The 12,679-nt window shown below is 29.7% G+C and overlaps 2 protein-coding genes across 8 annotated transcripts in view; one reads left to right on the forward strand and one right to left on the reverse strand.

Annotated features, from left to right (window-relative positions):
• The window catches only part of LOC106458190 (leptin receptor gene-related protein-like), a 14,200-nt gene extending 9,653 nt beyond the window's left edge, over positions 1-4,547 (reverse strand). For 5 of the 7 annotated variants that reach the window (XR_002610332.1, XR_002610335.1, XR_002610334.1 and 2 more), the window contains exons 1-2: positions 4,503-4,547; positions 149-224 (exon numbers count right to left, since the gene is read on the reverse strand). Coding sequence is in view for 3 of the 7 variants with exons in the window: in XM_013917661.2 (XP_013773115.1) it covers positions 149-224; positions 4,503-4,518 (92 nt within the window). In the remaining 4 variants the exon portion in view is untranslated. Of the gene's footprint in view, positions 1-148; positions 225-2,009; positions 2,030-3,490; positions 3,511-4,502 lie in introns of those variants that run through there. The other 2 variants (XM_022384322.1, XM_022384321.1) reach the window with 2 other exon arrangements.
• A 203-nt stretch (positions 4,548-4,750) lies between these two features.
• The window catches only part of LOC106458185 (transitional endoplasmic reticulum ATPase-like), a 34,208-nt gene continuing 26,279 nt past the window's right edge, over positions 4,751-12,679 (forward strand). The window contains exons 1-5 of the mRNA XM_013917655.2: positions 4,751-4,907; positions 5,817-5,922; positions 8,463-8,635; positions 10,539-10,619; positions 11,251-11,443. Of these exons, the coding sequence (XP_013773109.1) occupies positions 4,888-4,907; positions 5,817-5,922; positions 8,463-8,635; positions 10,539-10,619; positions 11,251-11,443 (573 nt within the window). The 5' untranslated portion in view covers positions 4,751-4,887. The remainder of the gene's footprint in view (positions 4,908-5,816; positions 5,923-8,462; positions 8,636-10,538; positions 10,620-11,250; positions 11,444-12,679) is intronic.

The following is a 12,679-nucleotide window of genomic DNA, read 5'->3' on the forward strand; positions in this document are numbered from 1 at the left end:
ACACACACACACATATATATATATATATATACATATAAACTCTAAAGACACAGTTAATTCTAAAGGAACTAAGTTTGGATAATCATTATTTTACCTTATAATTATAGTTCTTTACATATCACAAAAGCATACCAGTGTCAATACTTACTTAAACTGAGGTAAAGCACATGCAAGAACTAGAAAGGTCATTCCAACTGAGCCCAAGAATGCTAGCGCTATTAACCTGAAAGATTTATCAAAGTTTTATCAAGTATAATATTTTAAATGTATAAATATTATGCCAAAACTTTTAGGATTTTCATATAGAAGTTTCTGGTTTAATGTTTTACAAATATATTTTTGAATATTTATGTTTAACATTAATATCTATATTTTGTATTCCTGTTAATTGACAACAAACCACAGCAAGTAAAAAAATGACACTTGATAGTAACCAACATTAGCTTTAGGACCGCAACTCTATTATTCAGAATAGACTTATACTTTACAGAACCAACTAGATTCTTTAAAATAATGTGGTAGTAGTTTTTCCTCTCTAAAACTTCCTTAACAGTAACACCATGGAACCTAGATTAATAGTTTCTTTTCATCACCCACATGCACTCTCTACAGCCATATCAGGCATAATTATTTATGTTAATTGCTTAAGCTAATATTATGTGGTGCTAAATGCTTTTTAATTAGGAGAATGTCATCAAATTTGTGCTTAAAAGTTGGCAATGAATAATAACCATTCACCTGTATGGTTCTATTGAAAACTTGAGCTCGAAACTAATAATCTAATTTGCTTGGCCTAACCAATACTTATGTATCTGCACATTCTTTCACTCTATAGTTTTGCTGCTCTAAATCAGCTGTCTTTAAGCCAAATGACAAAAAATAGTCCACTTTTACTCTTAGTTGTGTAGGCATGTGCAAAAATTTTGGTCCAATGTGAGCAGGTTTTGTTGAATAACTTTGCACATGTGGCTTATATTTAAATCAAATTTGACACCCATCTAACTGTACAAAATTTGAAAAAAATCCCAAAGAATATGTTTTTCTATCAAATAAAATTCCCATGCTTTCAGTGCAAAAAAAAAAAAAGATAGGAAAAATTCAATCAAAATTGGAGATTTTATGTATCATGTATTTCTTAATGGATTGCCTTGAAATTTGGTGGGTGAAGTAAGGTTCTAATAGATCATCTACACTGAAAATATGTGATAGCTTGGATAACCACTTTATTTAGGTATTCCTTAAATAAGATTAATTCTAAGTTCCCTTTTTTTTTACATCATTTGTGCAATATGTTATTGAATGATTTAATTATTACTTTTTTAGTTCAGTTTCAAGAAATTTTAGGAAATTCAAAAACGTAGGACCTTTTTCTCATTAAATGTTGCAAATCATTATTTTTTATGATGTTATGGTTAACAATGAATACATGGATAATTAGTGAATAAATGTAAGGAAATAAATTACATTCACAGTGATATGCAATTCCTCATTGGTTATTTAACCCATTATTATAATTAAAAATTCTACTTGCAATACTCCTCATGTAAGAATGGCTAATAGTAGGTATTTAGTTTTACAAGTGTTATGTAATAACACTTATAAAAAAGTGTTATTTGAGATGAATTTCAATCTAACTAGCTCAATAATTCTGTCAGTAAAGAGGAACTAAGATAAATTTTATCTCTATGTTCATTAGCAGTTGTTTCAGGTGTAACTGATGACAGATAGCAAGTAATAGCTAGTCTACATTGCTCCTCAAAGTTAATGATACCTGTATTTATGTTCAATTGAATAAACGTGATTTAAATGATAATCCTCGTATGGTAATGCAGGATCCTCTGAGATTTTTATTACAATAAATATCTTGGAAGATTATTATTAAGCTAACTTGTTCTTCAACCTTGTTTGTTCTGTGTTTACATAAGTGATTATGTGGCCAATGTATACAGATAATTTGAAAACTGGCAACTTTGAGAAACATTTACTTCATTTCTAACTTAGATACTAACCCCATGGTGGTTAAATTGTAACCAGAGATTTCATCCAGTACTGCCTTCTCTTTCCAAAAGTTTAGTGTGCAAACCTTTTAAGTCCTCACTTTGTATGAATTTTATGGGTGTATGCAAAACTCTTCAACACTGTGGCCTGAAGAGTTAGTGTTGATAGAGGAAACTTGTATATAGCATATTTCTTGGTTCACTTAGAAACAATGGAGGGATTCTATGTATTCCAAGAAAAGAACATGTGAAGGCATAGGAATGATAAGGTTTGAAAAAAAAAATTGTAGTCTGCACAGCTGAGACAAAGAGAAAAAAATACTACAAATGAAGTAAAGGACACAAGATCTCTATATGTATTGGCTGATGACAGTACTGATACAAGTATTACAGAACATAAAGTGGTTCATGTTAGATATGTGAGGTTCAAGCAAGGCTAAAACTGTGTTTTGTGATATTTTTTTCTTGAATGGTGCAATAGCACATTAGCAGCTACTGATAATGGTTTAGAATTAGTTATAATAACACAGGAAGTATTGAGGTCAAAATTAGTAGATTCTAAAAGGAGTTATGCAATTAATGAAATTTGCTTATCAATTAAATTTGAGGTCTAAAAAATAAAAAAATACAGGTCTAAAATGAAACAAACTACTCTTTAGAAGAATGTAATGAGAATTCAACATATAGAGGTATCTATCAATAGCTTTCAAGCAGATGATGCAATAAGCAGTTGACTAAGACATCTGGGCATGTGAAAAGAGACATCATTAGGATAGGAAGGGCCAGCACCACAAGTCAGCCACCATCAATTCAAAACTTGGAGATACCCAACTTTCCCACAAATCACTATTAGTGGAGGCGATTCACAATCTGAGATTGAATAAAATCATTTATTCATTTTACAAGTTCATCAATAGTGAATTTTGTTGAAATGTAGAAATCATAGCAGTTTTGTTGTATCATTTATGCCAATCATAACCATTTTGTTTCGATAAAGTTTACAGTTTAGCATGACAGTATTTTTTTTCATTTATACACCTTGCTACATTTCCTAAAATCCCCATGCCAAAAAGTCAAGAGGCTCTTTGAATCTAGACCTAAAACATTGTTGTGGGTTTATTGAAACTAGTGACAGGATGAGTGGTTCCTACATGCACGTGTTGTTTGTCTCCTTGAATAAGTAGATCCCAAACTTTATTTTTGCACTGATATCAGAAAAAATTCATTAAATCAATTATAAAAGCAATTAGTACTTTAAGTAATTTTGCATTGTAATTATACATACATGTAATACTAGTATATGCTAGTAACTTCTGAAAATGTTAGCAAACAAAAATAAATTCTAATAAGGCATTTTACTAACTGTATCATCATAAATAAAAATGGTTAAAATGTAATCTAATAAACACAGTACATACATTTCCCAAACTTCTTGGAATTTAAATAAATGAAAAAATATCATTAAAAAAACAACTATACCATAACATACTTACCCTGTCAGTTCATGTATCAGTGAAGTATGAAAAATGGAGATAGAAAAAAAAGAGAAAAAAGGTAGAAAAAATTAATATAACCCTGAATAATCTTTATCTGTGAATAATAAACATAATATATAAAAATATTAAAAATATGTCTTAAATACTTTATTTCCTTATACTTAGATATAACTTTTGTAACCTTTATTAGTTAGCTGACTCATTGTGTAATATGAAAACACACACTCCTTATATACTAGTTAAACTTGGAGGTCAATTAACATTAGTAGTAACTGTTTTAACTTGATGTGTGTAAAAAGAGATGGAATTTGAACAGCTTGCAGAAGTTATAATTTTATTAATTCATAACTTGACTTTAATCTTTTGAGTTTAACAAAAAATTACAAATTGAACTGTATTTTAATATTTATCACTAAATACAAATTTAACAACTCCAAATTTCAAACATATACTGATATAACCCCCAAAAAAAACATGCATCTCTTACAACATAAATTTTAATACCAAAGACATTAACTAGATTATAAATGACATAGTGTACTTTTAAGTTAAATAACTTAATTACGCCTAAATTAACGACACCGTAACAACCGATATTGATAAACCGAACAGTGAACTGTCATTGTCAAAATCGCATTACTAACTTGACTAAGTCATTTACTGATTTAGTAAATGAATTAGTCATCATGCTTTACTCAAACTACTGGCTCCAAAAAGTTAAAATATTTTTTTCCTAAAATCGTTCCAGATTATCCCTTAAATAGTACAAATATTTCAATAATGCTTTGATGTATGGAACAATGATTATGAATGAATAATTGAATTTATATTTTTATCTAAAATTACCTTATCCTAGACACCTGGCAAAGTGTTTACTTATGTTAAATAATAGTAACAATTTTTCTAATTTTTCTTGCGGATTAACGTTTAAATAGCAAAAATATTTGGAATAAAGTTTTAGTACATGCAACTATGAATGAATTTCAATTTTTATCAAAAATTACCTTACCCTTAATACCCGCCATAGTGTTTACTAATGTTAGTGTTATCAGTATCACTGTCATATGCAGAGTGACGTCAGTAGACTACATATATTAATTTATTTTTGATTACTAAAATAACTTTTAATTTATATTACATTATATATATTTAAAAAATAATAAATTTACATTGTATAAAATTTTATGATGCTTAATCAAAATATTCAACTAATTAGATTCTGAAACGTCATAAAAGAGTGATTTACGGGCCTGTAAACATTCCCACGAAAGGTTTACCGATGCTTTTGTGTTGTCATCAATTTTTCAATCGGGCATTGCTTTGTTATAAATAATTTGTAGAAAATATATTGCAATAGAAGTCTGAAGACAAAAATTCTGTATTGTTGACATACTATGGCTGAAAATAAAACAAAGTAAGTAACTAGAATAGTTTTATTATATATATATATTTGTTGAGACTAAGAGGGAAACGGTAAAAACTTTATTATTCAGATTCGATTGGCACTGGCACTATGTACGAAATTTGATAAGTGTTAAAACTTAAATTATGCGATTATTCATCATCCTTTTATGTGTTTTAATTTCAGTAATAAAGTGTCTGATATAACTTTCTCAAAACTAGTACTACTAGTAACAAGGACATTCCATTTAATAATTTATCGCAGTGGCTAGATACTTGTTAGCCGGAAACGATCTTTCCAATACAGAATATCCAGCAGTCCAAAAATTTGAATAGAGATGAGTTATAACAATAATAATTTTAATAGTAATAATAATAATTATGATTTTAATAATAATAATGATAATTTCAAAAAAATTACATCACAAGTTATATATATAATATAAATTATCGTATTGGAAGCTTATCAATATTCATGATTGCTCATGGCAGCTTGTACTGTTGTACCAAACATGCTGATCAACACTAAACTATAATGATGATCGATATGTATTTTTCCAGTGCAAAAGTTTTATTCAGATCATTTCATCGAGTATAAAGACAAGTCAGTCACGTAACCTACTCAATCTCTTAAGTTAATTGAGAGGTGATCACAGCTTATCAATTCAGTATTCACATTTTTGGACTGCTGGTATTTGGTATCTAGCCACTGCATCCATGTATTGTGCAAAATACAATTCATATGAAAATTGTCAGGAGTTTGCATTATGATTTTTTAAAATTAGGTTATTTAAATTTGACCTAATATAAATTTCATAATGGCTGTAAATTGTAATTGGGAAAAAAATTATCTGTTGAATTCAGTTTTTAAAAACTAAATTTTATGAAGACTATTATGTGTTTGCATATGTATATCTTTCAGTCCAGAGGAATTAGCTACAGCAATTTTGAAAACAAAACATAAACCAAATCGTTTGCTGGTTGAAGAAGCAATCAACGATGATAACTCTGTTATTTCTTTGTCTCAGGTATGAAACTTATGTATGATATGATTAACATTCAATTTTGGAGAATTAAGTAAGTGTCATTATCATATTGTTACGTATCTGCTTGTTTGATAAGTTCTGGTAAAAATTCTTTTGGAGAAACTTCAGCGATACAAGTTCCTTCTTGATTAAAACTAGTTTATTCTTTCTTGATACAAACTTTGTAATACACTTAACAACTTTTATAACACATGCTATAAATCACAGTGATTCACACACTTTACCTACTGTGCCTACTGTTCTCTTGACTCAATTATCTATCTATCTCTTCAATCTATCTGCTTGTGCCATTTATCTGTCTATATCGCTGGCTTTCTTTGCCAGGCTTATATACTAAAAAAAAAGAGGGCACCTCGAACAAACTAGAGTTGTCAGGAAAATTCATGATCCTTCCAGAAACTCCAGCGCGCATGCTCCCAGCATCGCGTGACTTCCGCAATCGTAACAATATAAATCATTTAGTAATTTTTGGTTCAACAGTAGAGTAGCTAACACTTGGACATACTTTCAGAGCAGCTGTAATTGTTTTTAAAGGTGGGTTTGAAATGTATCAATGATATATCAGTGCTTAAAAGTTTTTCTGCCACCCTCCCAAATCAGGGAATGTATGGTTTGGCTGACACTACTGAAAATAGTAACTGGTATTCAGTGCCATTTACAAATGTTCTGTTGGGATCATTGGGAAGAAAGAAAAAAAAACAGCAACAAACTATTATACCTGACTGCATTCTAATGCACATATCACTATTCAATGACAGTTTACTGCCATTTTACTTAGATTGTCTTACTTGTGTTTTCTGTTATTTACATACAACCATTTAATGAAAGGTAAAGTGAAATGACTGTTTGTATTTACTCATCAGTACTGAAAATCAACATTGCACTTCACTCTTCTGGAGGTGAATTATTTACAAAATTTTGCATATGTACATAGTTATAGTATTTGGCTTAAATATCATAATCTTTCTGTTGGACAGATCTTCTTGTGGTGGTGTAATAAATGCTTAATAATCTGGGAAAGAGTAGTGTTTACATGATTTTATAGACCACATGAAGATACATGTAGATGGTCGAATTCGGTGTCCCAAAGTACACCAGAAACATTTGTTTGAACTTTGATTTTATAAAAATTTCCACACCATAGGAGATGGGTACCTTCCTACTTCTGTTAGTTTTGTCCTCGATACTGTTTGAGGGAGTACCTTGGTGCTGTCTGATTAGCTTTTAGAATGTGCTAAAGATAACTAATTAATTGTTGAAGTAATAGTAAAATAGGAACAACTACAACAGGATATAACTTCAATTTTTATTTGGAAAAAAAAACTAAACCAAATACACATACACAGCGTGTCAGTTTATAAACTAAGCATTCCCAATGTGACATTACCTTTCATCTTTATCATACTTGAAAATATTCATTTAATTGTCTAGTAAAGTCAATGTTATATGCTGTTGAAGTTGTTATTCTATTAATTTGTTTTCTAAGTTGCATCATTTTTATACAAACAGTGTATTCAAGTAAGAATTAGGACCTGTCGTGGCTCAAAAAATGATTAATTGAAGGTAAAAGATTTTAAAAATGTTTACTTGAGAAAGCATGTTGACATAATACTTTATTTGAATGTTATTAGTAGAGCTGGATGATTAGTGGAATTTGATAATTGGTTAATTGTTGGGCTCATTAATTGATTACATTCAACTAATTGATTTTTCTCACATGATTCTTGGATCAATAAGAGTAATAATTGGAAAAAGTAATTTTAATTAGTTGATTATTTTTGTGACGCATATAGATTTAATTGTAAATTCAATTAATTTTTATACGTGATACTAATCAATGTAATTGATGTACATAGGTAATCAAATATGTTGATTAATCAAGTTCATTACCCAACTCTAGTTGTAACATGTATTACGGTAATATTAACTTAAAATATGTAAAGATATCTTTGCTAAACTTTTCACTTGTAGTACATGTGTTTGAATTGTTACACTAAAATTACTACCTGAAATATATACAATGCCAATTTAGTGATTAATTTATCAGATTACAAAATATTAAAAATAATGAAAGGTTTGATACTATATTGCCCCTAATTAACATCCCTGGGGCATGTGCAAACTGCAAATGGGTGTGTGTGCTAATTATAGTATTTGTGCAGTTCTGGATTCTATTTTTTGTATGTGATTTGTTGATTTCAATGCTAATAAGTGTGTGTGTGTGTGTGTGTTTTTTTTCGTTTTTTTTTCAAATCAAAATTATGGTAATAAAAATGGATTATATGTTCGATTACTATTGCTGTCAAAATTACATTAATAGAGTGGATTTTAGAAGAGGACTACATGTTGGATTACTATTGCTGTTACACAAGGTAAGCTTTAATAAATACTGGGGGAGGGGGTGCTAATTAGGAGCAATACGGTATTTTTATTAGTACAGATAAAAGTTATAAAAAAATTATTAATTTTCTCCTACAATTGTATAGTGATCTTTTTTTTTCTTTATCAAAATATTATTTCAGGCCAAAATGGATGAGCTTCAGTTGTTTCGAGGAGATACAGTTCTTTTAAAGGGTAAAAAAAGAAAAGAGACTGTGTGTATCGTTCTATCTGACGATTCTTGCTCAAATGAAAAAATTCGAATGAATCGCTGTATTCGTCATAATTTGAGAGTTAGGCTTGGAGATGTTGTCAGGTGAAAATTTGTTTTATGTGCAATGTAATTTTCTATTATGGTAATTTAAACACTGTCTTTTAAAAACCAATCAAACACTTATAGAAAATAAGCAAAATGATTTTGTTTTATTTGCATGTTATGCAACCATATAGCAAGTTTATTACTTTTAGTAAAACTATGTCCATGTACTTATTAAGAAAATCTCATAAAACTTAAGATTGGTATCTCATGTTGTATATACTTCTAGAAACTCCAAAGCAGTTTTATAGATATTTGAAAATTTAAAAAACAGGTGTTATTTAAAAAATGTTTTAATACTGTAAATGAATGTACACAAGAATCAATGATGAGAACACTGTTGTTTGTTTGAAGCATCTTGGAAGATGTTTTGAGATGTTCCTTCATAGGTTTATGTTCTGCTTTGGGGTCACTGATTATTGGAAGAGAATGAAGGGGATTGAAAATGGAATTCTTCAATAATTTCAGTAGGCTTGCACTCGTAACTTTATAATCGAGTCTTATTATTGCAATGATAGTAGACAATATAAAACTGTAGTAGCTTAAATTCACAAATAACTTGCATAAGTATCTTAAACAACTTTGTCCGTCAGTAAAAACTAAAATTTGGTCATAAAACATGGCAGAGAAGATTGATGTAAATAGTTTAGTTTTAAATTGTTTCATCTAAAAAAACCAGTGTGGATATACTATAAAATAATGAGTGTAGTAAGACTTTACTTTTTATTTGTAGATGATTTAGGCAGTCTTCATGATGAACAAACGTGATTGAAGTGGGCAGCAACTGCCTAGTACAGAATGACACTAATCTATAAAAGAAGCACAGATGGAAAAGGATTTAAAAGGCACCCATTCTTCATCTTCAGGACATCTTGCACTGATTTTTCAGGGGTTTATATACTATGGGAGGATTGAGATGGACATGACATGATTGTTTGGTGGCCCTTGTTCTGTGATTGGTGGAGCAAGTGATGATTTAATCAGTGTTAGCCACAAGGTGCTGATTGTCAGGCCTGAGTCTTTAATTAGTATAGTGTTGATGTAGTAGGATTCTTTGATTTTTCTTGTTTCCAGAACTTATCTGATTTAATGAGCCTGTAATTGTCCTAGTTTCTTTTATGTCCAGTCAACATGGAATGCTCTGCCAGTGTAGGATTCTGTTTTTTAATCAGTCTTGTGTAGTCTTTATATTCTTTTATTCTTGATCCACAATGTCTTTCAGTTTCTCAGATGTATGTCTTTTACAGTAGCACAATATTTCATAAATTATGTTTTTGTAGTTGCCATTAGATGTTCTTTGTTTAGATTTGACAAGAATGAATTTGAGTGTTCTATAAGATTTCCAGCAAACGTTAATTTTAAACTTTTTGGCTACACTTTGATGCATGTTTTTGTTTTTTTTTATGTTCTTCCAACTATTGGTGAAGAAACTATAAAGGTACTCATTCTGTTTCAAACACTGTATGATGTGTACACAGTTGGCAACCATTGGTCAAATCATCACTTGATTCATCAACCACAGGACAAGGAGCACCAAACAGTCACATCATATCCACCTCAATTCTCCCAAATAGCATATGAACTCTACAAACCAGTACAAGATGATCTGAAGATAAAAAATGGAAGTATTTCGAAACATCGTCCTTTTCCATTTGTGCTACTTTTATACACAAGTCCTCTAAGACTTTCTACACATGTGTCACACTGTAATAGACAGTTGCTGCCAAATTCACCTTTGCTTGTAATAAGATTTAACCTAAGTTAAAACTACTTTATCCTCACTAACAGTTTTATGGTGCTGGAACATTAATACCCATTGACTTATTAAAGTTCTCAATGAGTATATGAATATGTTAACAAAAGTTTTGATGCATGCTAATACTGTTTTGCTTATGTTATAAAGCATTCAAGCATGTCCAGATGTAAAATACGGAAAGAGGATTCATGTCCTTCCAATTGATGACACAGTGGAAGGTTTAACAGGGTAAGATTTCTTTTGAATTTTTAACAGTGTTAGTGAGTTTGAACAAACAATAAATATATTTTAGGTGATTATAAAAGTTTGTTAATTAAAAACCTATGAAAGTTATTGATAATGTATGTAAACTTACAATGTTGTTAAATAATAATTGGAACATTAAGGCTGCTTTGATTAAAATATCAGAAAATTTAAATATAAAGCTATTTCTCACAGATTCGAGGATGATTGGGTATCACTAAACTAAAAAATGCTGTGTTCTTTAGCTGCCTTGAGTGTTGGAGTGGATGATATTTTGGTGTATGTATTTAGACTTTCTTAAAGATGTGAATACAGATTGAATCAGACATCCAGGTGCATGGAACCTATTGGTACTTTCCATGTTTGTGGTTTCTTATATAAAGGTAATATTAAGTCTTTTGTAAATGCTACGAAACATTGAAATTTCCTGTTAACTATATTAAATAATCCTTTGTAGCTATTATAGTATTTGTTGTACAGGTAATCATATAATTTTTGAAACTACACATAATCAAGGTTGTTTATAGTGGATGTCAATGAACTATGGTTATAACTGATAAGATTTTTATTTCAAAACTTAGATTCTTTTTATGAGTATAAATTTTAATACATTTAGGAACCTGTTTGATGTGTACCTAAAGCCATATTTCTTGGAAGCTTATCGACCCATCTACAAGGGTGATGTATTCAGTGTAAGAGGTGGGATGAGAGCAGTAGAGTTCAAGGTGGTTGAAACAGATCCAAGTCCTTACTGTATTGTTGCTCCAGACACAGTCATTCATTGTGAAGGAGAACCTATTAAGCGTGAGGTATGTATCACTTTTAGACAAGCAACTTTAGTAATGTTTTTATCTTATCATATTTCTAAATAAAGATGATATATAACTGTATTATTTCGTATTAGAATCTGGTTATGGTTTTAATTAATATTCATATTGCTATTGACAACAGAGTATTACATATAACATTTTTTGTGATTTTAAACCATGTAAATGTATGTATGTATCACATCCCAAATTTTAGTAAAATAAGGATAAATGTTTTTAAATTTTGGTTATAACAACTAGTAAAATAATTTGGATATTAGGCATTTGACTGGATTCAGTTTTTGTTTTAATATTATGAGCAGTTGAATTTAGAGTCTTTGAACTTTTGTAAGATTTTGATTGTATGTTATTTTATATATGTATTTACCTGTGAGTAATGGTGAAGTCAGATGGATTCTGACAATATATTGGTATAAAAATAACAAAAACAGGATATATAGTAATTTGTAGAAGCCAATCTAAAATTATTAAAAATACAGTAATATCTAAAAAATTAACTTAGATTTGGAAAAGCTTACTTATTCTATTAAGTTGACATCAGCTATCACTCAGTCTGTATGTTTTGATTTTTTTGTGTAGTCTGGTATAGTCAGTTATTTTTTATTTGCTAAAGTTGAGTTTAGATGTAATTTCATAAAACAGTTAGGAATGCTAAAAGATATATTAAGGAAATTTTGAGAAAATGTTCAGTTCATCTTGATGGCTAACACAAAATAGCAAACAAAATATACTTTTTTAATGTAATTGACTTACTACATGAAGACCTTACATCCTCTGTACCTGCTAAGACTAGATTTGTTGTTATCTGTGTGGAGATGTAGATAGCTTAATCTTGCATCTGATGGTTTTTTATTATAAAAAAATCTAATCTATATGATTTCCTATTTCCCCATAACCATAACACAACCAGTTATTTATCAGGTCCAATGATACCTCATCACCAGATAGATATCCTAAAATGACCAGAAACAGAGAATTTTTTAACTAGGGATGTTTAGGGCTGCTAGGGATACCAGTGTCATTTAACTCTTTCAGCATGGGCTCAGTCCCTTGGACCAATGTCGTAACCATTTTGTGCTTGTTATAGTAAGTCTTAAGGTTTGTAAAGCAATGTTTTTCTCATGCCTTTTTTTTTTTCTACATGTTGCCTATCCAACATGCAAACTTTCACATGCAAAATTTTTATAATGTCCAGATAGTAGTCAAACGTTTCTTAAG

This window comes from Limulus polyphemus, unplaced genomic scaffold (genome assembly GCF_000517525.1).
Source record: "Limulus polyphemus unplaced genomic scaffold, Limulus_polyphemus-2.1.2 Scaffold426, whole genome shotgun sequence".
Classification (NCBI taxonomy): domain Eukaryota; kingdom Metazoa; phylum Arthropoda; class Merostomata; order Xiphosura; family Limulidae; genus Limulus; species Limulus polyphemus.